The sequence below is a fragment of the Theropithecus gelada genome, chromosome 5, assembly GCF_003255815.1.
Source record: "Theropithecus gelada isolate Dixy chromosome 5, Tgel_1.0, whole genome shotgun sequence".
Taxonomy (NCBI): Eukaryota; Metazoa; Chordata; class Mammalia; order Primates; family Cercopithecidae; genus Theropithecus; species Theropithecus gelada.
The window spans coordinates 179,702,746-179,730,478 of NC_037672.1; the positions used below are offsets into that span (position 1 = coordinate 179,702,746).

Genomic DNA, 27,733 nt, shown 5'->3' on the forward strand with positions numbered 1-27,733 from the left:
GTCTCTTTGTAAGTCTCTAAGGACTTGCTTTATGAATCTGGGTGCTCCTGTATTGGGTGCATATATATTTAGGATAGTTAGCTCTTCCTGTTGAATTGATCCCTTTACCATTATGTAATGGCCTTCTTTGTCTCTTTTGATCTTTGATGGTTTAAAGTCTGTTTTATCAGAGACTAGTATTGCAACCCCTGCTTTTTTTTGTTCTCCATTTGCTTGGTAAATCTTCCTCCATCCCTTTATTTTGAGCCTATGTATGTCTCTGCGTGTGAGATGGGTCTCCTGAATACAGCAGACTGATGGGTCTTGACTCTTTATCCAGTTTGCCAGTCTGTGCCTTTTAATTGGAGCATTTAGTCCATTTACATTTAAGGTTAAGATTGTTATGTGTGAACTTGATCCTGCCATTATGATATTAACTGGTTATTTTGCTCGTTAGTTGATGCAGTTTCTTCCTAGCCTCAATGGTCTTTACATTTTGGCATGTTTTTGCAATGGCTGGTACCTGTTGTTCCTTTCCATGTCGAGTGCTTCCTTCAGGGTCTCTTGTAAGGCAGGCCTGGTGGTGACAAAATCTCTAAGCATTTGCTTATCTGTAAAGGATTTTATTTCTCCTTCACTTATGAAACTTAGTTTGGCTGGATATGAAATTCTGGGTTGAAAATTCTTTTCTTTAAGAATGTTGAATATTGGCCCCCACTCTCTTCTGGCTTGGAGAGTTTCTGCCGAGAGATCTGCTGTGAGTCTGATGGGCTTCCCTTTGTGGGTAACCCGACCTTTCTCTCTGGCTGCCCTTAAGATTTTTTCCTTCATTTCAACTTTGGTGAATCTGGCAATTATGTGTCTTGGAGTTGCTCTTCTCGAGGAGTATCTTTGTGGCGTTCTCTGTATTTCCTGGATTTGAATGTTGGCCTGCCCTACTAGGTTGGGGAAGTTCTCCTGGATGATATCCTGAAGAGTGTTTTCCAACTTGGTTCCATTTTCTCCCTCACTTTCAGGCACCCCAATCAGACGTAGATTTGGTCTTTTTACATAATCCCATACTTCTTGCAGGCTTTGTTCATTTCTTTTTCTTCTTTTTTCTTTTGGTTTCTCTTCTCGCTTCATTTCATTCATTTGATCCTCAATCGCTGATACTCTTTCTTCCAGTTGATCGAGTCGGTTACTGAAGCTTGTGCATTTGTCACGTATTTCTCGTGTCATGGTTTTCATCTCTTTCATTTCGTTTATGACCTTCTCTGCATTAATTACTCTAGCCATCAATTCTTCCACTTTTTTTTTCAAGATTTTTAGTTTCTTTGCGCTGGGTACGTAATTCCTCCTTTAGCTCTGAGAAATTTGATGGACTGAAGCCTTCTTCTCTCATCTCGTCAAAGTCATTCTCCGTCCAGCTTTGATCCGTTGCTGGCGATGAGCTGCGCTCCTTTGCCGGGGGAGATGTGCTCTTATTTTTTGAATTTCCAGCTTTTCTGCCCTGCTTTTTCCCCATCTTTGTGGTTTTATCTGCCTCTGGTCTTTGATGATGGTGATGTACTGATGGGGTTTTGGTGTAGGTGTCCTTCCTGTTTGATAGTTTTCCTTCTAACAGTCAGGACCCTCAGCTGTAGGTCTGTTGGAGATTGCTTGAGGTCCACTCCAGACCCTGTTTGCCTGGGTATCAGCAGCAGAGGCTGCAGAAGATAGAATATTTCTGAACAGCGAGTGTACCTGTCTGATTCTTGCTTTGGAAACTTCCTCTCAGGGGTGTACTCCACCCTGTGAGGTGTGGGGTGTCAGACTGCCCCTAGTGGGGGATGTCTCCCAGTTAGGCTACTCAGGGGTCAGGGACCCACTTGAGCAGGCAGTCTGTCCCTTCTCAGATCTCAACCTCCGTGTTGGGAGATCCACTGCTCTCTTCAAAGCTGTCAGACAGAGTCGTTTGCGTCTGCAGAGGTTTCTGCTGCTTTTTTGTTGTTGTTGTTGTTGTTGTTGTGTAGCTGTGCCCTGTCCCCAGAGGTGGAGTCTACAGAGACAGGCAGGTTTCCTTGAGCTGCTGTGAGCTCCACCCAGTTGGAGCTTCCCAGCAGCTTTGTTTACCTACTTAAGCCTCAGCAATGGCGGGCGCCCCTCCCCCAGCCTCGCTGCTGCCTTGCCGGTAGATCACAGACTGCTGTGCTAGCAATGAGGGAGGCTCCGTGGGCGTGGGACCCTCCCGGCCAGGTGTGGGATATGATCTCCTGGTGTGCCTGTTTGCTTAAAGCGCAATATTGGGGTGGGAGTTACCCGATTTTCCAGGTGTTGTGTGTCTTAGTTCCCCTGGCTAGGAAAAGGGATTCCCTTCCCCCCTGCGCTTCCCAGGTGAGGCGATGCCTCGCCCTGCTTCAACTCTCGCTGGTCGGGCTGCAGCAGCTGACCAGCACCGATCGTCCGGCACTCCCCAGTGAGATGAACCCAGTACCTCAGTTGAAAATGCAGAAATCACCGGTCTTCTGTGTGGCTCGCGCTGGGAGTTGGAGACTGGAGCTGTTCCTATTCGGCCATCTTGCTCCGCCCCCCAACTTAGTGTATTTTAAAGTCGTTAATTGATTAAGCATTTAATGAATGTAAGTCAAGCATCAGCTAGAAGAAAGACCTCATTCTGTTTCAAACTCTAGAAAAGAAAAGATGGGGCTGGGCACAGAGGCTCATGCCTGTAATCCCAGCACTTTGGGAGGCCGAGGTGGGCGGATCATGAGGTCAGGAGATCGAGACCATCCTGGCTAACACGGTGAAACCCCATCTCTACTAAAAATACAAAAAATCAGCCGGGCGTGGTGGCAGGTGCCTGTAGTCCCAGCTACTCGGGAGGCTGAGACAAGAGAATGGCCTGAACCCAGGAGATGGAGCTTGCAGTGAGCCAAGATCATGCCACTGCACTCCAGCCTGGGCAACAGAGCGAGACTCTGTCTCAAAAAAAAAAAAAAGAAAGAAAGAAACGATGGAACCAAGTTCTAATAAAGGCAAGCATAAGCCTTGCCAAAATTAGAAGAAAGTACTGATTTATAGAGGATGATGTTTTTAAGCTAGGTCAGTTAGCGTTATAGTAATAAAAGAAAGGTTACAGGAATGTTATATCTGGAGGAGCACAATGTGAGTATCTAAATGCATCCGACTATTCCTAGAGAAGTCAAAAAATATTCAGGATGACTAAACCTCAAACCTTAAACCCTCAAGGAAGGTCAGAATGGGTTTATGCAGTGGTTATTTATAATTTAGAGCTAGTGAGAAAGGTTATGCCCAGGAAGTTATCTTCATGTTCATATCTGTGTATGCATATCCAATGAAAGATTAGTTCATTCACCCATTACTAATTTAATAAAGATTTCTAGTTTTTTCACTTAATTTTTAAAGTGTACCTCATTCTCCTTAACACAACAATTAACGACAAGCATAGTTAATCCCGTATGGGACTGGTCCAGGCAACATGAGCCTCTGAGAGGCACCGTTTCCAAAAGCAGCTATGCCACCTAAAAGAAAATGAAAGCCTTTTCCGTACTACATTGCAAAAGCAAACAGATTGACAAATTATTAAATTATTTCAAGACTCTTAGGCTTTGATAAGGTGGGAAGTTTTCTGTACTTTTTGATCATCAAGCTTTTCCTATTTAGCCCCTAATTTCCTGGTTTTCATTTATTCACTCATGCGCTCATTCATTCAATAGGAATTTATTATGTGCCAGGTACTGGCCTTAGGTGCTGGAGAATGCAGAGCTAGATGACACATTCCCTGCTTTCAAGGAGCTCAGAGTCCACTGGGAGAGAAAGACAAGTAAACAGTGATAAGAAGGGTAAGTGCTAAGATAGTTGTTCCACAGGCCGTGCAAGTACAGAGGAAGAGCATCTAAATCCGATTGAGAATTGGGGACAGGATGTGGCAAGAAAAACTTACCAAGGGAGGTAATTTTTAAGATCAGTGTTGCAAGTTGTGAATAAAGGCTACCCAGAAGAGAGAGAAAGAGACTTCTAGGCCAGAGGAAAGCATTTACCCAGGAGCAGAACGTGCCAGGCTTTGGAAAGAACACACAGCTCAGAATGACAGGAGCATCGAATGTGTGTGGGGAGGAGGGCGATGAAACCAGGGAAGGAGATGCTGCCTCTGCCCAAGCAGAGCTTGCACCGCTAAGAGCTGGACTGTGGTGGATCTTCTCTCTGGGGTAGGCGGATCTCTATTCAAGGAGTTTAACGGGGACAGCAACACAGCCAATCTGGTGACAATGTAAGGATAGATTTAAGGTAGAAAAGTAGGTTAGGAAAGGAAAGTCAGGAGGCAGTTTAGGTCAGTCAGCTCATTAGGAAATGAAATGTAACTTGCTGTCTGAATGTAAGAGGTAAGGGAGAAAGGGGATCAAGGATGAGTTTGTTTTCCCAACTTAGGTGACTAGAGGATATGGAGATACAGGGAAGAATTGTGCATTGATCAACAAAAGATGAGTTCAGATTTGTAAATTATGACTTTGAGAGTACCGTAGCACAGTCTAGCATGTGATTAAAAAAAAAAAAAAATGTCTGATTGGAACTTAGGAGAGGACAGTTCCAAATATGTGGACACGAGAGCTATTGAGAGAGCCGAAGCTATAAGCGTGAATCAAATAATATTGAAAGGGAGTGTAGAAGACCTGGTTACAAGTGGGAAAAAAAGGTGTAAATATGTGAGTTTACAGACTGGAGTTTCCTGTGGCTTCATAATAAAAGACAACAACTATGTTAATACTCAAGGATCCACTTTCTCCTACTGGATGCTCTGTCCCTCATTTTTTGAAATCTTCCAATCTGTATCTTCCCTTGTATTTTCAATCACTTTCTGTATTTGATCTTCTTTCTTTGCTCCGTTTTGCTCCTTAACTGCCCAAATGTGGTCATTCCGTTGCCTCCCCTTACTTCTTGCACTTTGCACAATGTTCATGTTCTCTCTTAAAGCTTGTGAGTAGATAACATCTTAGTCTCCATATTGTCTCATCTTAGACTCTTTTTCCTTCCCCTTCCTCTTTACTCACCTCCGTTTTCCAAGTCGTTGACACTCATAAGATGAAACTAGAAACCTGGGTTCCCGTCCCGATTGTGTTGCTTACTCCTAACTGCATGACTGGGAGAGTCAGAGCACCTCTCTGGATTTTCTTGTCCTCACCTGTAACATAAAAGACTCCTTAGTAATTAAAAATCACTTCCTATTCAAAAGAAAATATGTGATTCTACCATTTCTTTCCACCTTCTTACAGGCCCCTGTCAAGGTGTATTCCAAAAGAAACAACACTTGACAAAAATTACCATGTTCCCTCTGCTAAAACAGTTATGCATATCGCATTTCAGTCACACTAGTATCTGATGTGTTAATGTTGGTGGTAGAAATAGCAATTTATAGTAAATAAATAGAATTTTCTCTTTCCAAATGGGCACCTACTTTTTAAAAATCTTTCCCACTTACTAGAAGCTTCCCACAGCCCTCCTTGTCCTCGCTCACTGCCAGGGTGTGGGTCTATGTACGGCTGAACAAGCACCAGGATACAAGGAGAACAAAAGAGAAGGAGGAGTTTTTCCTCTGAGCACTTCCAGACCCATGGAATAAATCCAGGAGGATGAGGGCATGCACAGTTCTGCTTTACAGATTCGTTGGAGCAAAAATTTTCCTTGCCATCAGCTGTCTAGGAGGTCTCCATTTCAAGACCGGATTGCTAAACAAATAAGCGTATCCTACCCATGTCAGCCTTCCTCACTCAATAAACAATTTAAAAAAGAAAAAAAAAAAAAAAAAGACTGGCTTAAACATGATTCTTCTCTTAATGATGGCTAACCCAGAATCCTTCGAATCCCTACGGGAACTCATTCTGGAATGCCCTGACTTGGATGCCTTTGTCTCAAGGCCTGCGAATTTCAGCGCTGAGCGTTACCACTTTGTCAGTTCTCCATGATGTGGTAATGACTATGAAAGGAAAGAGGCATTGGGTCACTATTTTTGAATTTGATCCTTGAAGAAAATGTCATTTCTGTGACCATCTATCACTATGCTCAGTGTCCAAAAGGGCTGAACCAGAGCGGAGTGGGGGAGGCTCTGCCCTTGTCTACATGCCTCTGAACTCATGTTAGCTGGGGTGTTTGAAAAAAAAAAAAAAAAGAATAGCAGCTTGACTGCAGACTGCTACCCTTTCTGGTTTTATGGAGCAAAGCGCGGGTCAGAGTTCACCCCATCAGCCAGACCTCCTAATTAAATGCAGCAGCAACAAAGAAATCCACATTGGGGTTACCCACCCCCACCCCATACAATTCTCACCCCTTTCTCATCAGGACCCCCTTAGCCCCGAGACCAGACTCACGTAAAGTAATACTGTCTTTTTCTTCTTTCGCATTTTCCCTGCCATTTTTGATGACAGATAGGTAGCAGGCAGCGGAGAATCAGGTGGTGCCATGATGTGGCGTAGGCGACTGCTCTACTTCCCTTGGTGATAGAAGCATTTTCTATCCAGAACCTGATTTTTGAGGATTTCTTAACTACCTTGCTACAAATTACGATTTGTCTATGAGATAATGGTTAAAATACATAAACCACAGGTTCCTTCTCAGAAGACTTAAATGTAAAATCTTTTGATGTTGCTGTCGCAAATCACATTATTACCATTAAGATGCCGCATCAGCCCGCCGTTCCACGTTCGCTGTTTGTGCACATGTCCCTCCTCAGGAAGGAGGATCCAGGAGTGATTTATGCCTACATGCTTAGTCATGACAGGGTTAGCCATTGTGTTCCACTTTACCTCAACAACAGATAAGAGGCTGTTACAAATTAGCGTTGTGGGAAAAGCACTGTGGTCACTGGTGACAAGATGGAGGGGATTGTTTTTGTTGTTGTTGGCTGTTAAACTATGGAAGGAAATTTGAACCTAAGCAACTCTATTAGATTCTCCCTCTGTGTAAAGTGTGTGTGCGTGTTTGTGGGTGTGTATGTGTGTATAATACACACGTACACTACGTATACTATATACACACATCACACACATATACATTATAGTGAGAGTGGGAGAAAGATGGGTTAATTAAGTCCTTCATGTGAGTTCTTACTGGGATCCAAGTCTGAAAGCAAACCCATGGAACCCACTAAGCAGCTCTGAAAGCAGGCTAGTTCTGGGATGGCCCTGAGGAAGATCCCGGGGAAGGCCCACTCATAAGGAAACTTGAACATTTATCCCATCTGGAGGCTTTCTGAATGAACCCAAACCAACATCTGCTGCTGTCTTGCCTGCCCAGAACAGGCTTGGTTTTGACCAGAGAAAGCAATCACATTTCACGGCCTCTCATTCCGGCTTCCCTAGGTGAAAATGACAGAGGGGTGGGGAGGGCGTTGCCGCCAGTATATATGTAACGACATAGGCTGGTCTCGTCTTTGAGTCAGGCCACCTCAGGGTCAGGCTGAATTCCGGACCAACACTCCACAGAAGGGACAAAGAGCACGTCACTCCACAGACGAGCCCGCCCCCAGAGTTACAATGACTTCTCTGCCCCGGCGTAGGCGCTGCTCTAAAGCTGTGCTCTCATTGACACATATTTTTCTCAAAAGCAGAAGATAATTTTAAAAACATAACCTTTGGTTAAAGAAGCCATTTTATGGGGAAGACGATAAATACTCCCGTTGTCAAGTTGTAAAGAAAGTTTTCGAGAACTGCAAATGGTTTCCACGTGAATAAATTTGCAGTATCAATAGGCTGTTGATATTGGGTTGGTAACAGTCCAAATCAGTTGATTTTACTCTCTGTTGAGCATCTACTGAAGATGTTTAAGTAGAAAGGTATTATAATCATGGTGTTTCAAAAGATTGATTTGGTATCAGTGCATATGGGAAGAGGCAGATAGACCCATTTTAAAAGTCTAGGGCAGCTCTGGGAATAGAAAGATAAATATCTCAGAGACATTACCAAGCAAAAGGAATAAGTTAGGAGCTTCACATCTGCAAGGGGCAGAGAGAAAGAAAATGTCATGTCAGGTTGAATGTAGCATTCTCAGCTGAGAATGACTGAGGCTGCTATTCTCTGAGGTGTTTGTCGATAATCCCATTACTTAGGAAACTTAAAAAAGAGATTTAAAAATATACCACAAAAACTAAAACAGCAAGTCTAGGCAAACATGCAATCCAAATTAAAGACGAACAAATAGATAAACCTCAGATAAGGGCATCCCATCAGTGAAAGCGCGGTAGGTCACGGAGAGCCTGAGGACGTCTGTCCTTTCCAGCGAGAGTCCTTTGTAAAGGGGCGCCAGGCAGGAGCAGGAAGGCATGTGCTGTGTGTTATGAATTTGAAACCGTGAGGCTAAGGCCAGAGGAATGCAATGGAGGGCATGAAGTTGATGTACTATTCAAATTCCCTGGAGCCTATTGCATTGTACATTCAAAAAGCTAATAAAAGAAAACTGCCTCTCAAATCTACAAGCTGGGCAGGGTTAGTTCACCACTAAGGCCAAGCAACATTCAATTGAGCCACACAGTTGCAAATAAGCAGAGAATCTGCCCAGAGGCATATCTAGTAGTTGGAAAGGGCTTTTGAAGACCTGGAGTCAGAGCGATTCAGAGGCTAGGTGGCCATTCGTTGGTGCACTGGTTTTCCTTCGTCGAGGTAAAGAAGAGTTAGCCTGATGCTTATGGGAGTACCTGCCAGTCGTCTTGGAAGACTTACTTTCTTTCACTCCCTTAGTCAGAGTCCCCGGGTCGCTTTTTTAATGTCTTTCCTTCGTCTTGTTTTCATTTCTGTTGACATAGGTGCTAATCTGTGAAAAAGTTTTTACTCGTCCACACTGAAAGGAAAAAAAAATGATGTGGAGAATGTTTTAGAAAGCTTTATTCATTGCTTTTAAAGAACAGTCCTAGGCCGGGCGCGGTGGCTCGTGCCTATAATCCCAGCACTTTGGGAGGCCGAGGCGGGTGGATCATGAGGTAGGGAGTTTGAGACCAGCCTGGCCAAGATGGTGAAACCCGTCTCTACTAAAAATACAAAAAAAAAAAAAAAAAAAAACTTAGCGCAGTGGCAGGCGCCTGTAATCCCAGTTACTCTGGAAGCTGAGGCAGGAGAATCACTTAAACCTTGGAGGCGGAGGTCGCAGTGAGCCAAGATCGCGCCACTGCACTCTGGCGTGGGCAACAGCACAAGACTCTGTCTCAAAAAAAATAAATAAATATATACGTAAATAAAGAACAATCCTTTTGGCCGGGTGTGGTGGCTCACTCCTGTAATCGCAACACTTTGGGAGGCCAAGGCGGGTGGATCACCTGAGGTCAGGAGTTTGAGACTAGCCTGACCAATATGGTAAAATCCCGTATCTACTAAAAATACAAAATGACCTGGGCGTGGTGGCGGGGGCCTGTAATCCCAGCTACTTGGGAGGCTGAGGGAGGAGGATTGCTTGGACCCGAGAGGCAGAGGTTGCAGTGAGCCGAGTGTCACTGCATTCCACCCTGGGCGACAGAGTGAGACTTGTCTCTCAAAAAAAAATAATAATAATAATAATAATAAACAGTTCTTTTGAAAGCACTCACCCTGAAGGTAGGTCCTGCCTCTCTTTGATATGTTTAAATGGCCTCGTTTATGAAACGATGGGAGTAACAGGTAGTAGTTTTTAATTTTAAAACCCCGTGTTGATCCCTGATTTTTTTTCGTGGTTTGTAAAATTGGCAAGTCAGGGAGCCACTCTCACCCCACCTTAGGTTCCTCATGAAAACCTCGCTTTCTTTAAACCTTCTTCAGCACCTCATGTTCTCCAGTGAGGAGATCCACCCAAGGCTCCCTTCCAGTATGACTCTGTGCTGGCTACTGTGCCTCAGCCGGGCCCCTGCACCCCCTGACACCTTCCTCCGTAGCCCTCCTAGCCCCACCCGGGCCCCCCGCCGACTGCCTGATCCCACGTCTGTTCTGGGGCCTGGCCTGGTCCCCACCTGGGTGCAGCTTTTCCCCAGCTAAGCCAGCATGAACACATCTCCCCTTCTGCTCACTCTGGTGAACGGTAGCCTCACAGGACCGTCATTTTTCATAGTTAAATTGTCACGTATGTGACCTCTGCTCACCCAGACTTCTCTTTGTTTTCACAATATCCTCATGCTTTAGCTCGCACAGAAAGGCTGTTCTGCAACTGTTGGGTGCCGGGTTACATAGGAGCTCTGAGGACCCTGACGCCGGAGCAGCCTTCCTTGTGCAAACACTTCAGCCCTGTTAGTGCCTGCACTTAGGTTCAACTACTCCTTGGAAGGCACAAATTCAGAACTTCCAGGGCTAACCTGTTAAGCTGGGCCACTGAGATCCCAGCTTAACCCTCTGTCATTCTAACTGTACTACCTGCAAAGGTTACTTGTATATTTATTTCCCAAAGAACCAAAGGCTAATAGGTGAGAGTCTGAACGCTCGGCTTCCTGGGCTGTATCTCCCTGTGCGCAGGGTCCTGTGATACAGAATGCCTGCCCAGCAGGGAACAGAACGTGGGGCAAAGCCAATGAAATAGCAAAGTCAGAGGTTGCAGAAATGCTTTCTACAGGAGAAAGGTGAAGTCCCTGCTTCAGATTGAATGAGGCTAGAAAATATAAACCAGCAAAAGGGTCAAAAAAGGGCAGAGGAGAATGAATCAGCAAGCTGCTTGCAGGCGGTGCCATCTATATACAGCCAGAGTTCCCAGCTTTAAATCAGGCACTGTGATCTACAGGAGGGCTAATGGGCCTGGGGTCAGCTGCACAAAAGTTCCAGTTATGGTCCAGTCAAGAGACAGAGTGAGAGCCAGATCAAGTCAGCTAACCGCCTCATATTTTCATTTTCCATCTCCGAAAGGGGGGAGAACAGTACAATACAGAATTCTCCTGTGTGGAGGCATTCAAAAGGGCGTTATTTTTTTTAACCCAATAGCACGTTCTTCACATCATCCTATGAGATGTGTAATGTGCTGCAAGACTTATACCAAATGTAACGACAGAACTTTAGGCTGGTTTTGTCAATAATTCTGTAACTCTGCGCTGCTTGCTCCATAAATAAACCAGTGCATGTTTGTTTCTTCAAGAGCAGTAATTTCTTCAAAAAAGTGATGACAGCAATAAACTCTGTTGGATTTCTTTCATTTATGCCTTCCTTTGCTAGGGGCATTTGGGTTGGCAGGGAGGACATCTTCAGCTCTGCCTTTTGTGAGTCTAAACAATGATTGCACTTAATGGTGCATTTGCTTCCTCTGCGTCTCCATCCCTGGCTTCTCCCTCCTGAGTGCCCGTTCCTGCCGCTGGCTGAGCAGTGTGGCAGGTTGTCAGATCACGTCAGTCAAACCCATGATCTGACCGATACTGTCCGCATGGAATTAATAGGATCAGTTCATCACCTGGCACTGAACAGACCTCTGTCCCTCGCCTTCCTCCTCTCTTTCTTCCCTCTTTCTACTATAACATTGTCCTGGAGGAGTCTTCTCTGTCTTTTTCACCTGGAATCTTCTCCTAATGACCAATCACATTTTTCAAAATGAATGTTTCACTAAAAACTCCCTATTTCATAAACAAGTGAAATTGGAAAAAAAAAAAAAAAGGAAAGAAAAAAAAAACACTTCTCTATCCCTTTATTCCAAAATATCACCTAAGTACCTTTTTTACACCTCACTCCTGTGTTGCCCCATGTTTTCACCTATGATTATGATCCCCTGTCACTTTGTTCCTCCCCTGGTAACCTGTCTGTCTCTAACAGTGTTGTTTCTCTGTTAGTTCTGTGTCTGGGCTTATTTTAAGTAGGATGTTGGCCGGGCGCGGTGGCTCAAGCCTGTAATCCCAGCACTTTGGGAGGCCGAGATGGGCGGATCACGAGGTCAGGAGATCGAGACCATCCTGGCTAACACGGTGAAACCCCGTCTCTACTAAGAAATACAAAAAATAGCCGGGCGAGGTGGCAGCGCCTGTAGTCCCAGCTACTCGGGAGGCTGAGGCCGGAGAATGGCGTGAACCCGGGAGGCGGAGCTTGCAGTGAGCTGAGATCCGGCCACTGCACTCCAGCCTGGGCGACAGCGCGAGACTCCGTCTCAAAAAAAAAAAAAAAAAAAAGTAGGATGTTGATTCAGGTCTCCATCTCACTGGGAACCTTCAGTTAGTGAAGGAGTCTTAGAATCAATCTGAAATCCTTTAGTGTATTGTGGTCCCAAGGAAACCCCTAATTTCTCATCCAGAATTTTGCATTTTTTTTTCTTTCTTCAGACGACACTGTCATTTTTGAAATTTTCTCTGGTGCTGCCACAAATATAAAAGTCACAGAAATTCAATTCTTCAGTCAAATGTTGCTTCTGTGATGCATATTTATGAGCACAGAACAGCTTTTAAAAATGTATTTTAACACTCAAATTAAAAGTTCCTCTTGTATTTGCTAAAAAGAGTAAGCGTGTAATAAAAAAACAAATAATCATTAAATGTCAGGAAAGATTGCATCTCATTTCAGTGAACACAGTAAGTCGTCATGCAAGATATCCCCCATTCTTGCAATATCACTGTAGACAAAATGGGTTATCATCACCACTGCCAGCATTCAAGCTCTAATTTACCATTATGAAGTATGTCAATCACTGAGAAATAGTCTTTAAAAGGTTCTTACTTTATTAATTTGTTGAGGATGTTTGAAGATACTAAAAGGATTTTTTACATATGCAAATACATACATGCACGTAAACATACTGTACTGTACTGCCACCGAGGGAGTAAGTCAGTAAATCTTTAAGAACCGACGTAACAGTGAATTAAATCTACTCTGTAGAAAATATGAAGGAATACTAAGGAATTTAATATCAGCAAACATGTTCCCTTTGAAACAGCAAATTAGATGTGCAGGAGGATTTTGGTCACACTTCAAAGAATCATGTGTTGAGATGGAGAGCTGGTCTGTTCACTCGTGTTCTCACCGGTGAGGTTTTTCTATGTTAAACAGGTTTTTGATTACTTCAAAGCATGTTTGAAGTCCTCACTCTGCATAGCTCACTCACGAAGACAAATACTCCTCCAAATTTGTGCAACTAATATTGCTACACATTGTATTTATAAGTCAGAAGAAACTGCAGTTTCCTATTTAACACCAAGTTAATGCCCCTTGTACTTAGCTATGACAGTGAAGGTCGTCTGACAAACGTCACGTTTCCCACTGGAGTGGTCACAAACCTGCATGGGGACATGGACAAGGCCATCACAGTGGACATCGAGTCATCTAGTCGAGAAGAAGATGTCAGCATCACTTCAAATCTGTCCTCGATCGATTCTTTCTACACCATGGTTCAAGGTAAACATGAAAGCATCATTTTAAACGAATCATTTTAAAGTACCACCAGCACCCAGATAGGATGTGCCAACACCCAGTTTCCAAGATGAACCAGAAAAGGGAAGATGAAAATATAAACCTCTAGAAATACTGGTGACATAATCTACAGTGTATATGTAATATTTATTTACTTATATAGACATATTTTAAAACCACATATAAAATAATCTCTCAGCCTTGGAATACTGTCTATTTCCATTCCCATGTATTAAAACAACTTCATTCCAGCCCTTCACATGCATCCTCAGACGATTTCTGCATCACCTAAGAGTTTTCCAGAGCATGTCTTCTGACCACCATCTAAGTACAGTAGTTGGAGACATAGCACTTTTTGAATCCATATATGATGCAGTATTTTAATCTGCATATCATGGAAATTTTAAACCAAATTACAACTACACATTCATATAATGCCTGGAATGTCCATTTTTTCATTCCATCTATAGTCATCTGGATGCCGTATCTCCATAAAGGACCCTCCTTGCCATATTCCTTTCTAAATTTGAAGAACATTGTCTACAATGACATTTGTAATTGTGAGTTCCCAACTCTAAGAATAATGAGTAAATCTGTATTCAACTTTTTGACTCATTTTTTTTACCTGTTCCATGAAGTAATCTCTGTAACCATCTAAAACTGCTATTTCTAGAAATCATTTCTTCCCCAAATGGTCCTATATTATTTAAAAATTTTAAACTGAGTCTACAATATGAGCTTTTTTGTATAAAATATAAAATGTCTTCCTTTATTGAAGTCAATTTCAGAGGGAACATTGCTTTCTATTTTTGGTATTCAAGGTATAGATATTAATCCTTTCAAAGGATCTTTGACAGGAGATGCAGGGATTGGGTGCAAGGGAGGGAAGGCTTCCAAGACCTTGGAGGTGTATACACCACCCTCCTGAGAGACCACATATGTGCCTCTTTACAAAATATTTATTTAGTGCACATCGCATGGAGGCTGAGCTCTCATTTCATCAGGCAAATGAGAAAAAGAAGTCTATTAAACTGGAGAAGGACTTCAAATTCCCCTAAAGTTTGCCTTTAATATTTAGCCAAACCTCTGACAGCATGAAATGCCAGGGATCAAAGTTGTCAAAGTTGTTTTGTTTTTTTGTTGTTTTTTTTTTTTTACACAATCATCTATTTTATTTGAAAACATGTCTACACTGCATTAAGCACCAACACAGGTGTGACCAAGAAACCCACAGTCCTGTCCCCACAGGCACTGGGTCCAGTGTATGACTTGGGATGAACTGTTATTTTTCACAGTGAGGGGGGAAGAAAGGATAGGAAAGAAAAGATGGCCATTATCCCAACTCCTGTTGAGGAATCTGAACAATGAAAGTGAAAGTTATTTCAACTCCTCCGGCTCTTCTCATTCCCCTTCTCTCAATCAGAAATTTAGATCCCATCAAACGGGCACAACCGGCCAAGTATTTAATCCGTATCTAATAGTTCATGTTTTGTGCTTCTCGTTCTTTAGATCAGTTAAGAAACAGCTACCAGATTGGTTACGATGGCTCCCTTAGAATTATCTACGCCAGCGGCCTGGACTCACACTACCAGACAGAGCCGCACGTTCTGGCCGGCACCGCTAATCCGACTGTCGCCAAAAGAAACATGACTCTGCCTGGTGAGAACGGCCAAAACTTGGTGGAGTGGAGATTCCGAAAAGAGCAAGCCCAAGGAAAAGTTAACGTCTTTGGTCGCAAGCTCAGGGTACGTACATGTCATAGAGCAGGAGATAGCTGCAGCCCTCTGATTTGTGCAGATGACCCTGAGGGCAGGCTGCGTCTCCTGCTCACCCCGCTATGTCTACACTGAGTATGAGCACCACGCTCAGTGTGGTTCCAGTCCCACGTGGGCCTGTTCTGGCAGGTGCAGCTGGGGAGGCTGGAGGGAGGTCAGGTCGTGAGAGGGCTGAGAAGCAAAAGCAGTAGGACACTAGAAAGAAAAGGAGACCGGGAGTGAAGGTAAAGCAATGGCCATGAAAACCAGCTCCAGACATCTTCCAGGTCACTTTCATAGGGCCGTGGTCCATTCCCAAAGTGGACTCCAGCTGCTGCTCTTCGTTCTGCTGAGCCCCAGATGCTGCCACCACCTCCATCCCCATTTGCTGCCTCTACTCACTGCTGCTTCCCAGGGGCCTGGGCCTTGGGCCACTGCAAACTCAAGGCTAGTTCACAGGCCTCCCTTGCTCAGCTGTCCTGAAGCAGGGGTCACGTGCACGCATGCACACAGCGTCACACCTGTTCTCAGATGCAGGACTTCATCAAAAGACACGAAGGCATGGATGACCGCTGTGCCCCGCACTCTGCACACCAAAGACACAGCACCTAACTAGAGTTCAAAAAAATACGGTTCCAGATGAGGCTCTACTTTTTGCTAATAGTAAACCTTATGGGAGAATCAGAACATCTCTGAATCTGTTTCCTTATCTGTATCATGATATCTACATTATGATATAGATTATACATTATCTAAATACCGTAACAAGATAAGACTATATATATATAGAGAGAGAGAGAGAGCGCGCAATATTGCAGATAAATGAAATTTACCCTATACTACCTGTGTTTTACACAGTTGTTGTAAGAATCAGATGAGATAATGTGAAAGTACTTTGAAAACAGGCTGGGCGCGACGGCTCATGCCTATAATCCCAGCACTTTGGGAGGCCAAGGTAGGCGGATCACTTGAGGTCAGGAGTTCGATACCAGCCTGGGCAACATGGTGAAACCCCGTCTCTACTAAAAATACAAAAATCAGCCAGGCATGGTGGTGGGTGCCTGTAATCCCTGCTTCTCAGGAGGCTGAGGCAGGAGGATCGCTTGAACCTGTGAGGCAGAGGTTGCAGTGAGTCAAGATTGCACCACTGCACTCCAGCCTGGGAGACAGAGCAAGATTCTGTCTCAAAAAGGAAAAAAAAAACAAGAAAAGAAAAGCCATGGTTATATATTCCCTGACCCACACCCAGATAGCCTCTTCTACTCACACACCAGATGGATAGGAAAGGGCTGTTGAGCTTGCTGGATAGTAAAATTTCACTGGCAAGAGGGAGGAGTGGGAAATACTTTGTCCGGAAACTGACCACATAACACATTGCCTGCTGTTCTTGGAGACAAGTTGTAAGTAAGTGTGCACTTTTTTTCGTTGTAATACTGCTTTGCAAGACATAAAAAGAACTTAGGAAGATGAGAGGGAAAGAGAGGAAACCCAATCTGAAGTCCCTGGTTCTCTGCCTAATCCTAAATGAAGAAAACGCCTCACTTGAGGAAGGAAGAGCCCAGTGCACACAGGCATGGGTGTTACTTTCCTTCTAAAAGGCAGAGCCACAATGCCTCAGCAAGACGTTTTAGAAAATACACTATTTAAAATGGCCTGTGCCATCCCACCGAAAGGAGATCTCCAGCTGATCTGTTTGATTGCTCTCAGAGAGACAATGCCAAGATCACAGGGGAGGGTTTCTTACTTTCAAGATAAGATTGGATGTGCCAGCTCTGACTGCTAATTTCATTCCTCTGTGGATTCTGAGAGAGAAATTCTAGGGAGAAAGTGATGATATGAAAATCTGGTTTAAGGACTGAGCCTGGAGTCTGCCAAAGTAGAAAAGAGGGGAGAGAAGAGAAAGACCTGAGCCCACCAAGACAGTGAGAATCAGCCCAAAGAGCCACCCGTTTCCCTTCCACTCTTGCCTGAGACACAGGATGCCTCCTCTCTTACGCTGCATTATTTCCTAGCAGAAAATTCTGTTCATTTTTAAGTTGTGGACCTAAATTTAGCTATGTGCCTGTTACATGGTGGGCACTCAAATATTTATCCAATAAATGAAAGAATGAGGAAAGCCAGCCTTACAATATGAATTCTCTCTTAAATTCATATTGCCATTGCATCTAGATCTTCCCAAGAGAGGGGCTATGTGAACAGCACATCCTTGCAAATGTTTGACTGCTATAAACCTAACACTAGAAATAACAGGTTAAATGGAAATAATAGAGATATCATTCTCTCTGTCTATACTCTGTGTGTGTGTGTGTGTGTGTGTGTGTGTGTTTCCTGTTTCTTTTGTTTGAGATGGAGTCTCCGTTTGTCACCCCTGGAATGCAGTGGCATGATCTTGGCTTACTGCAACCTCGTCTCCCGGGTTCAAGCGATTCTCATACCTCAGCCCACCAAGTAGCTAGGACTACAGACACACGCCACCATGCCCGGCTAATTTTTGTATTTTTAGTAGAGATGGGGGTTTACCATGTTTTGGCCAGGCTGGTCTTGAACTCGGGACTTCAAGTGATCTGCCCGCCTCGGCCTCCCAAAGTGCTGGGATTACAGTCATGAGCCACCACACCTAGCCATATATATATATAAGTTTAAAAAGTAAAAAAGGCATGGAGTAGAAATGGAAAAATCATATAAGAAACCAGCAACGTGAAAAGCATTTCTGTGAAACAGTGCATTAAGGGACAGGCTGGACACAGCAGAAAATAACAAGCACAGGAAACTGTGATAGAGATGTAAGGAAGCAGAAGACACAACTATTCCGTACTTACTTGTTTGTAGCTCATTTTTTTAAAAAAAGACACATAGATAGCAGTTGCTTATCTGTGCCTTATAATATTTGGTAAATATTCCTAGGTTTTATCACTGCTGGATTGTAGAATCAGCCTTCAATCAATTACAAAAAAAAATTGTCATGGTGTTCTAATATTAAAATTCATCTCCTAAAGCTGCCCAGATTCAGAAGCTTAGAGAAAAAAAAATTGTAGTGAATCATTTTAAAAAAGAAAATCTCAAAATTTGAAAGCCAAACGTGTGTTTAAAGGCATGCATAAATATGATAGCATATTTAAATCTCATTATGCCAGTCACATTTGGTAGTGGCCTATTTCTCACTTTAATCTGAGCGGCACAGCCTAGCGTGGGACTGCACAATGCACTTGGCACCTGCTGACGGAGCAGACACACAAAACAACCTGTAGCAAGTTGATGCTCTAACGGGGACACAAGAGAGTCTTGATATCGTCACCCAGTGTACTGGGAAACGAGCCTGCCCTTCCTCACTTCCCCCCATGACATCTTGGATAAGTCAGTGTAATCCCCCCTGCTGGCGTCACTCCCTGGGAAAAGTGTGTTGCGTCATGTTCTTTTCAAGCATATTCCAGAGGGAAGATTATAGCTGCCCGCTCCCAACATCAAAGTGACATTGTGATTAATTACAATCATGCTGGACATGATCTTTGAAAATGGATATTTTTTTTCCACGCTTACTTAAAAGAAGTATACATCACAAAGGAATTCATGGTGATCTCTTATTCATACACAACAAATGAATTCATTTTTATATAGCTGGAGGTGTAGCAGTGATCTGAGATAGGGTTTCACTTTTAGATTGTTATTTAAGTGTGTGTGTGTGTGTGTGTATAAATAACTTTTTTTTTCTTGAGACAGGGTCTTGGTGGGATGCCCAGGCTGGAGTGCAGTAGCGTGATCTTGGCTCACTGCAGCCTCAACTTCGCAGGCTCAAGTGATCCTCCCACCCCAGGCTCCCAAGTAACTGGGACTACAGGCACGCATCCCCACACCTGGCCAATGTTTGTATTTTTGTAGAGACAGGGTTTCACCGTGTTGCCCAGGCTGGTCTCAAACTGCTGACCTTAAGTGATCTGCCCGCCTCCGCCTCCCAAAATCTTGGAATTACAGACATGAGCCACCCCTCCCGGTCTTAACCTGATATTTTTAATAATAATTAAAAATATTTATTAAAAGTCTACCAGAAGACCAGACACAGTGGTTTACACCTGTAGTCCCAACACTCTGGGAGGCTGAGGCAGGTGGATTGCCTAAGCCCAGGAGTTTGAGACCAGCCAGGGCAACATGGGGAGACCCCGTCTCTACTAAAAATACAAAAATTAGCCGGGTGTGGTGGCGCACGCCTGTAGTCTCAGCTACTCACGGGGCTGAGGTGGGAGGATCACTTGAGCCCAGACAGTCGAGGCTGCAGGAAGCCGAGATCACACTATGGCTCTCCAGCCTAGGTGTCCCAGCGAGACCCTGTCTCAGGAGAAAAAAAAAAAGCCACTGGAGCCTGAAATAATGCTGGCACTTTATGACTGTAACAAAAAAAAAAAGAAAAAAAAAAGATTTGAAAAGTTGCCCTGGCGTCAAAAAGATGTGGTGAAGCCAAACCATGTCCCGGAACACAGGTGCCCCTGTTCACAACACCCAAAGGAGAAAGTCCAGGCATGGGAAGGAGGGTGAAAAACAGGAGATCTGTTGGTATCTTTTGAAATTTTCCACACTGAATAACAGAGAGCGGTGTCTGGAAACAGTAAGAATGGTTAAAGCCTTGGCTTGTGTTGGGACTTTGGGAAGAAACACAGCCACATTCGAAGTCATTCCTCATTACTTTGGTTTGAGGATACAGGAAAGGCACAGCATCCAGTGTTTGTCTGGATAAAAGAAAAATCAGAACTTATGTCCAGATGGTGGGTCTCACTGCTTCCAGATGCTTGTCGAAGTCACACACAGTGATGGCATCATCTGACCTGCACCTGGGTGTTTCAGTGTCACCTAACCATACCCACAAACCAAAGGTGCAAATCGGAAGCCAGGGCTGGGCACGGCGACTCATGCCTGTAATCCCAGCACTTTGAGAGGCTGAGGTGGGCGGATTATCTAAGGTCAGGAGTTCAAGACCAGCCTGGCCAACATGGTGAGACCCCGTCTCTACTAAAAATACAAAAATTAGCAAGGCCCGGTGGCACATGATTGTAATCCCAGCTACTCAGGAGGCTGAGGCAGGAGAATTGCTTGAACCTGGAGGAGGAGGTTGCAGTGAGCCAAGATCATGCCACTGCACTCCAGCCTGGGTGACAGTGAGACTCAAAAAAAAAAAAAAAATCAGAAGTCCAAGCATAGAGGCCATGAAAAGATGGGGCTCCATGCCTGTCTCCCCACAGCAGCACGTCACACCCACTCTGTGGTCCAGATTTCCCATACTCCAACCAGAGGAAACTGCAGAGACGAAGGAGGGTCCAGGAAGCAGTAAAGAATTAATACAAATTAAAATGAATGCCAAGGAAAATGCAAACACATGGGCAATAATAACATGGCAGCCCTGTCCCTGGAAGCTACAGTCAGTCTTTTGTAGTTCCTCCAAAACCCGGAATAATCTAAGGAAGAAAAAAGAGGGCAAGTCTAAACATTCAGGGTATTTTTTCCTTTCAAAACACAATCACAGGCACGCAAGAGCCCTAAGAAAACCATTTAAATTGTGCAAAACCTCTTCTTGAGGCATCCAAAACTGGAGTGCAGATATAAGCTGAACAACTTGATTCTGCCATTTATCAATTTGATATCAAACTTTTCTACAGACTTTAAAATATATATTTGTAACATTAGCTGGTAGCTTCTTACCAGGGTACACAAAGCATTATGCAAAGCTCAACTCATAAAGTTTCACAAAATTCACATCAGGCGGGGAGCAACTAATATGCAGACATTTCCGCATGGAGCTCAGAAAGCCTCCAGCTGCCTGGTCAGAGGCAAATAAAACTCACTGAAAGACAGAGCCTAAGGAATCTAGGCCAACCTCTTTATTTACAGATGGACAAAACAGATTCAGGGGGGTTGAAAGCTGAGGTCAGGCTGCTTCAGGTCTAGAGATCAGGCTTGGGAGTCCTGGGTTCCTCCCCAGCCACCGCCCCTGACAATCTGCTGTGACACAGTGTTGCGGGGTGTCTGCCCACATCAGCTGATAGAACTGAAAAGTTAAGATGTAATTTCTAGGCCAGGCACGGTGGCTTACGCCTGTAATCCCAGCACTTTGGGAGGCCAAGGCAGGCGGATCTCCTGAGGTCAGGAGTTCGAGATGAGCCTGGCCAACATGGTGAAACCCCGTCTCTACTAAAAATACAAAAATTAGATGGGTGTGGAGGCGGGCACCTGTAATCCCAGCTACTCAGGAGGCTGAGGCAGGAGAATGGCGTGAACCCGAGAGGCGGAGGCTACAGTGAGCCAAGATCGTACCACGGCACTCCAGCCTGGACAACAGAGCGAGAGTCCGTCTCAAAAAAAAAAAAAAAAAAAAAAAGGCAATTTCTCTCCGGGGCTCTTTCTGCCTTCTTGTTTTTTGTAAATCAGCTATCTGGGTGCTTCCTGCCCTCAACATCATTTCTTTTTAGCTTATCGAGCTACCATTCCCCAGACTTCACAATACTCTCCTTGAACAGCCAATTGGAAAAGTTTAAGCTTAAGGAGTATTTTTGCATGGGACGTGTTTAATGTCAATGATAGAATGCAAAAGGTAGTTTTATTCCAAATTTTACAAGTATATATGATGTATGTATATAGACATATATTTCTATATAAACATGTGAGTGGTTGTGTGTGTGTGTAAAATGGGTCAGCTGGATCTGTCCATTTTGAAGGTTCTAGCTGGAATACAGCTATATAAAATTAAGATTTTCCCATTTAATTTGTAACAGTCCAAATAGTTAATGAGCATTTTGGAATATACAAGCCACCCCTCCCATAAAAGTGCTGTAGAAGACCAGAGAATGCATAGGCCATGGTCTCTGCCCCTCAGAGGTTCACAGCCTGCAAACGCTGGAGACTATTTGTAAAGCAGAATGTAATCGGGACCACACTTCTAATTGCAATAGCGAATGCTGCCTCGGATGGCAGACAGTAACAGCCAGATTTAGTCCAAGGTTCTGGACGTGGCACCGAGCCACAGAGACTCTGTGACAACACATGGTGCTGAATTTGTCAAATAAGTACAATATTCAGATCATGTGTATGTGTTAGTGAAGGACTCTGAAGTCCCTGCCAGTTAACCAGCTCTTCTCCAAAGAAAGAGGCCTTCTCAAAAAATTGTGACGTCGCAGCACTGGGCCAAAAGCAATGATCTTGTTTATAACCTGCTGCTATTGAAACTCATTAATAATTTACAGTAATGTGGGTTCCAACTTCTACTTAACTGCTCTTCAAAGGGCTAGAGTCACATTAACCACTGTGTTTTATTTAATGTAGCCATGATTAATTTACTAAGCAATTATTTTCCAGTGTCTTTGGGGGAGGAGCTTTGAGTCATATGAATAGGTGTCATGTTTACCACCTTTAGATTTCCTGAACAAACTTTAAAGCAAATACATTTTGGTATTTTTCTTATCAGTTGCTTTAGTTTACAAAATTTAACTGAAATGGTTTTGAACAAATGCCAGGCTGTCTTTCTGCTTAATAAAACATTTTAAAAGAGCAGTTAATCTACTGCCTTGCACTTGTACCCAAGAAGTTGCTAAATTAATTTACTGACAAAGAGAATCAATCATCATAAATGGTGTTTAAACAATACTGGGGACTCCGGTGTTGGAATAACATGATTTATTTTATCATCTTGTTGGTGTTGTAACAGGTTAATGGCAGAAACCTCCTTTCGGTTGACTTTGATCGAACAACAAAGACAGAAAAGATCTATGACGACCACCGTAAATTTCTACTGAGGATCGCCTACGACACGTCTGGGCACCCGACTCTCTGGCTGCCAAGCAGCAAGCTGATGGCCGTCAATGTCACCTATTCATCCACAGGTCAAATCGCCAGCATCCAGCGAGGCACCACTAGCGAGAAAGTAGATTATGACGGACAGGGGAGGATTGTATCTCGGGTCTTTGCTGATGGTAAAACATGGAGTTACACATATTTAGAAAAGGTATGTCTGCAAACTAAGCTCAACAATAGGGAAAGGATAATTCACATTTTTCAGCCATCATCTAGAGCACTAAGGGGGAAAGAAACAGTGGCACATGACTGAGTTCCTTTTATTATTCGAAGTATCAATACAGAAGTCACATGAGCACAGCAATGACGAATTCCTGCATTAGCAAAGTAGTTTCTCCTTAGTTAAGTTCTACTGTCTGAGACCCTTTTAAGTGATTTATGATGTAAACAAACAAGCATTAACATTGTCCACCTGCCAAGCTTACACACTGACAACATTCACAAATTAGACCTTGAGCATGTAAGTCGTTTGTAAATGATTTTCGTGCTAGCTCTTTCATTTAAGAGAGAGCCTTACATTAGCACAGTTAAAGCTGTCAGCTTTGTGTTGTTCCTGGCAGAACTTCAACATAATCATAAAAAGCATGTAGATCCTAGTTATGCATTATTAACCAAAAGAGGCGATTTTCTTAGAAAGCCACACTTTTGTATACTGTGTGGCATCTTTCCTTTCTTCTACATATAAAAGGTAAGCATCCTAGATTAGGCTGTTTCCCACTCTCGAGAACTTTTCACAGTATCAAAAATGGAGACTTAGAGTTACACGTGTGCAAAATGCTAAATGTATGCTGTGTGGCTTGGGGTATTGACTGGGTCAGAGGAAATGAAAGTAAAAGAAAGGGAAGGAAAAGGCAAGAACAATCTCGCTATAATTCCTCTCTTAAGAAATATAATCCACCAAAGAGCATATTCATGGAATGTTTCATTTGCCTTTGAGACAAACATTCACCCTAGAAAATGATTCTGTGTTGAGGTCTGGTAGCTCTCAGACCCCAGAGCACAGCACCACCAGTTAGCCAGCAGCATGTGCTACACGCTCTACTCGGCAGTTACTGCTCCACCCCTCCTGACTCAAACGTTGCACAGAAGAACTCTTGTCACCCACATAAATCACATCACATCCATATTGTCACTGTGCTCCCCTCACACAATCTTTTTCTTCACTGGAGGTGCCATGGGGAATGACTCAGTCTAAATCTAACCCCCTGAACCCTGAGCCATCCCACCTGATTCCAGCCGGTGACTGCACAGGCTACTCTTCCTGAGAACCAGTTTCAGTTCCAGAGCTCACTATAGGATGCTACCTCTCTTACGGCAGCCCCCGACCTCTGGGATGCTTCCAGCTAGGACCCTCATGGCCAATCTGTCTCTAGCAGACCCACCTGTCTGCTCTCCTTAGAAGAGACTCACCCTTGAGACAATGAATCGCACCTGTTAGATGACAAGCCCCTAAGGCAACGTTTCTAAGTGGGAGAGGATCACAGCTTCATTCTGGAGTCTCCCCAATTTAAATTAAGTGCATTACAGAGTAACAGAAATATACAAGCGCAACCCTAAAAATGTATAGTAGTGATCATAATGGGACGGGGAAATGTTTAGAGGGAGCCCAGGAGCGTATCATTGAGAAGAGCCACTGTCACAGAATGACAGAGGCAGTGACCAAGATACCTGCATGCATCCAGGAGCATCAGAAAAGACAACAGACAGATCTTTCTCATCGTCTCTCCCAAATCCCTAACATCCACCCAGACTTTCGATGTTCTTACTGGGATAGGTGCACTAAGCCAAAACTTACTCATAGCAAAACAAGTAATATTTTACAGACTACCATCAAATATGACTTCAGATGATTCCAAAAGTAGGTATGAATTCCTGTGAATCTAGCAATAGTCCAAGCTTTCCTTGGAAGAATGCAAACTACTAGGAACAATTCTCAGGACATTTACTACACACCCTGCACGCAAAAATTGCCCCTAGGTCTGCCCAAAGAGGAGATTCTACCGAAGCTGAAGTCAGGCAAAGGAGAAGACCTCGCAGGGCTCCCAAGCCACACATCCTCCCTGTGCCAATGTCGTTCCATGTGGCCCAACAGGGGTTAGAGGAAGCTTCCTCAGAGGGAAGAACCACCCAGAGCCCTGAGTTACTGCTGAGCTTGACTTAACCGGCCTGGGATGACCTTCTCTCACGTTTGTTGGCCTAATAAATGACTGTCATTTTGTCTTTCTGCGGTGGCTCATGAAATAGGCAGAGTTCATTTTAATATATTTACTCACTTCATAATTTAGCTCCAACGCAGTATGAAGTCCAGAAACCATTCTTATTGTTCCTGAGACACAAATCGGATTTGGTATCCACAGAAAGAAATGGAGATTTTGTTGTCAGTACAGATGCCTTGTAACAATTTAGCTGTATGTGTATATAGAATATTTCTACTAAGGGCATTTATAGCTCTCATTTACCATGTGATTAATTTCACAATATTTTTTGGTGTTGATGCTTCATGTACACTTTATCCATTTTTGGCTAATTTTATGTCTTTATAAAATAATATTGTGAATGCTTTGCCCTTCTGCCAAGTACACTAGAAATCAAACATGATTTGAGTGGTTCTGCAGTCAAATGAGGGGGGGAAGCCACCTTACTAAATAATTGCTAATTATGGATGGAACTGCATTCCCCATATGCTATTTTCTCCTTAAAATATTGTGTGTAAAGCAGCTTTGATCATGCCTGTATTATGACTAATCCAGATCCATTGACAATCTGCTGGTTGGCTCTGAATGTCTGGGAAAAGAATGGTACCATCCGTCGTGACAGGCAGCACGTTGTGAATCTTGAGCCGCTAATTGCAGAACCCCTCACAATTAAGCATCCAAGCAAATTAGGCAGAGAAACGTTAACAACACACAAGGTCAAGGATAGCTCAGTTAAAATGAAGATCATTTTCTCTAGTGGAATGTTTCTGCGCATTTGTGGTCACTAAATCTGCTTTTGCGTCTCCTGTTCACAAACACTGGGTAACAGAATGTTCTCTCTTTACAGTCCATGGTTCTTCTGCTTCATAGCCAGCGGCAGTACATCTTCGAATACGATATGTGGGACCGCCTGTCTGCCATCACCATGCCCAGTGTGGCTCGCCACACCATGCAGACCATCCGATCCATTGGCTACTACCGCAACATATACAACCCCCCGGAAAGCAACGCCTCCATCATCACGGACTACAACGAGGAGGGGCTGCTTCTGCAAACGGCTTTCTTGGGTACAAGTCGGAGGGTCTTATTCAAATACAGAAGGCAGACCAGACTCTCAGAAATTTTATATGATAGCACAAGAGTCAGTTTTACCTATGATGAAACAGCAGGAGTCCTAAAGACAGTAAACCTCCAGAGTGATGGTTTTATTTGCACCATTAGATACAGGCAAATTGGTCCCCTGATTGACAGGCAGATTTTCCGCTTCAGTGAAGATGGGATGGTAAATGCAAGATTTGACTATAGCTATGACAACAGCTTTCGAGTGACCAGCATGCAGGGTGTGATCAATGAAACTCCACTGCCTATTGATCTCTATCAGTTTGACGACATTTCTGGCAAAGTTGAGCAGTTTGGAAAATTTGGAGTTATATATTATGATATTAACCAGATCATTTCCACAGCTGTAATGACCTACACGAAGCACTTTGATGCTCATGGCCGTATCAAGGAAATTCAGTATGAGATATTCAGGTCGCTCATGTACTGGATTACAATTCAATATGATAACATGGGTCGGGTAACCAAGAGAGAAATTAAAATAGGGCCCTTTGCCAACACCACCAAATATGCTTATGAATATGATGTTGATGGACAGCTCCAAACAGTTTACCTCAATGAAAAGATAATGTGGCGGTACAACTATGATCTGAATGGAAACCTCCATTTATTGAACCCAAGTAACAGTGCACGTCTGACACCCCTTCGCTATGACCTGCGAGACAGAATCACTCGCCTGGGTGATGTTCAGTATCGGCTGGATGAAGATGGTTTCCTACGTCAAAGAGGCACGGAAATCTTTGAATACAGCTCCAAGGGGCTTCTAACTCGAGTTTACAGTAAAGGCAGTGGCTGGACAGTGATCTACCGTTACGATGGCCTGGGAAGGCGTGTTTCTAGCAAAACCAGTCTAGGACAGCACCTGCAGTTTTTTTATGCTGACCTAACTTATCCCACTAGGATTACTCATGTCTACAACCATTCAAGTTCAGAAATTACATCCCTGTATTACGATCTCCAAGGCCATCTTTTTGCCATGGAAATCAGCAGTGGGGATGAATTCTACATTGCGTCGGATAACACGGGGACACCACTGGCTGTGTTCAGTAGCAATGGGTTTATGCTGAAACAGATTCAGTACACTGCATACGGTGAAATCTATTTTGACTCCAATATTGACTTTCAACTGGTCATTGGATTTCATGGTGGCCTGTATGACCCACTCACCAAATTAATCCACTTTGGAGAAAGAGATTATGACATTTTGGCAGGACGGTGGACGACACCTGACATAGAAATCTGGAAAAGAATTGGGAAGGACCCAGCTCCTTTTAACTTGTACATGTTTAGGAATAACAACCCTGCAAGCAAAATCCATGACGTGAAAGATTACATCACAGGTAAGCATTTTGATTCTTTTCCAAGTGCTGGAGGACTACCATCATTAGATTCATACACAAAATAACTGGAAATGGTTTTTTAAAAAACTTCATACTTTGCTCAAGCAAAGTCACATGGCTGACCTTTTAATGCGTTGATTTCTCTATGGAACCATAGAGAAATCACAAAGGGAAAATGAGACATAGTTACTTCCTATTCTGCCTGCCAGTGCCCAAGGCTA

The 27,733-nt window shown here is 43.6% G+C and overlaps 1 protein-coding gene across 1 annotated transcript in view; it reads left to right on the forward strand.

Annotated features, from left to right (window-relative positions):
- TENM3 (teneurin transmembrane protein 3) overlaps positions 1 to 27,733 on the forward strand; it is a 657,776-nt gene that overhangs the window by 622,742 nt on the left and 7,301 nt on the right. The window contains exons 23-26 of the mRNA XM_025385351.1: positions 13,084 to 13,259; positions 14,784 to 15,019; positions 22,713 to 23,009; positions 25,901 to 27,512. Coding sequence (XP_025241136.1) covers positions 13,084 to 13,259; positions 14,784 to 15,019; positions 22,713 to 23,009; positions 25,901 to 27,512 — 2,321 coding nt within the window. The remainder of the gene's footprint in view (positions 1 to 13,083; positions 13,260 to 14,783; positions 15,020 to 22,712; positions 23,010 to 25,900; positions 27,513 to 27,733) is intronic.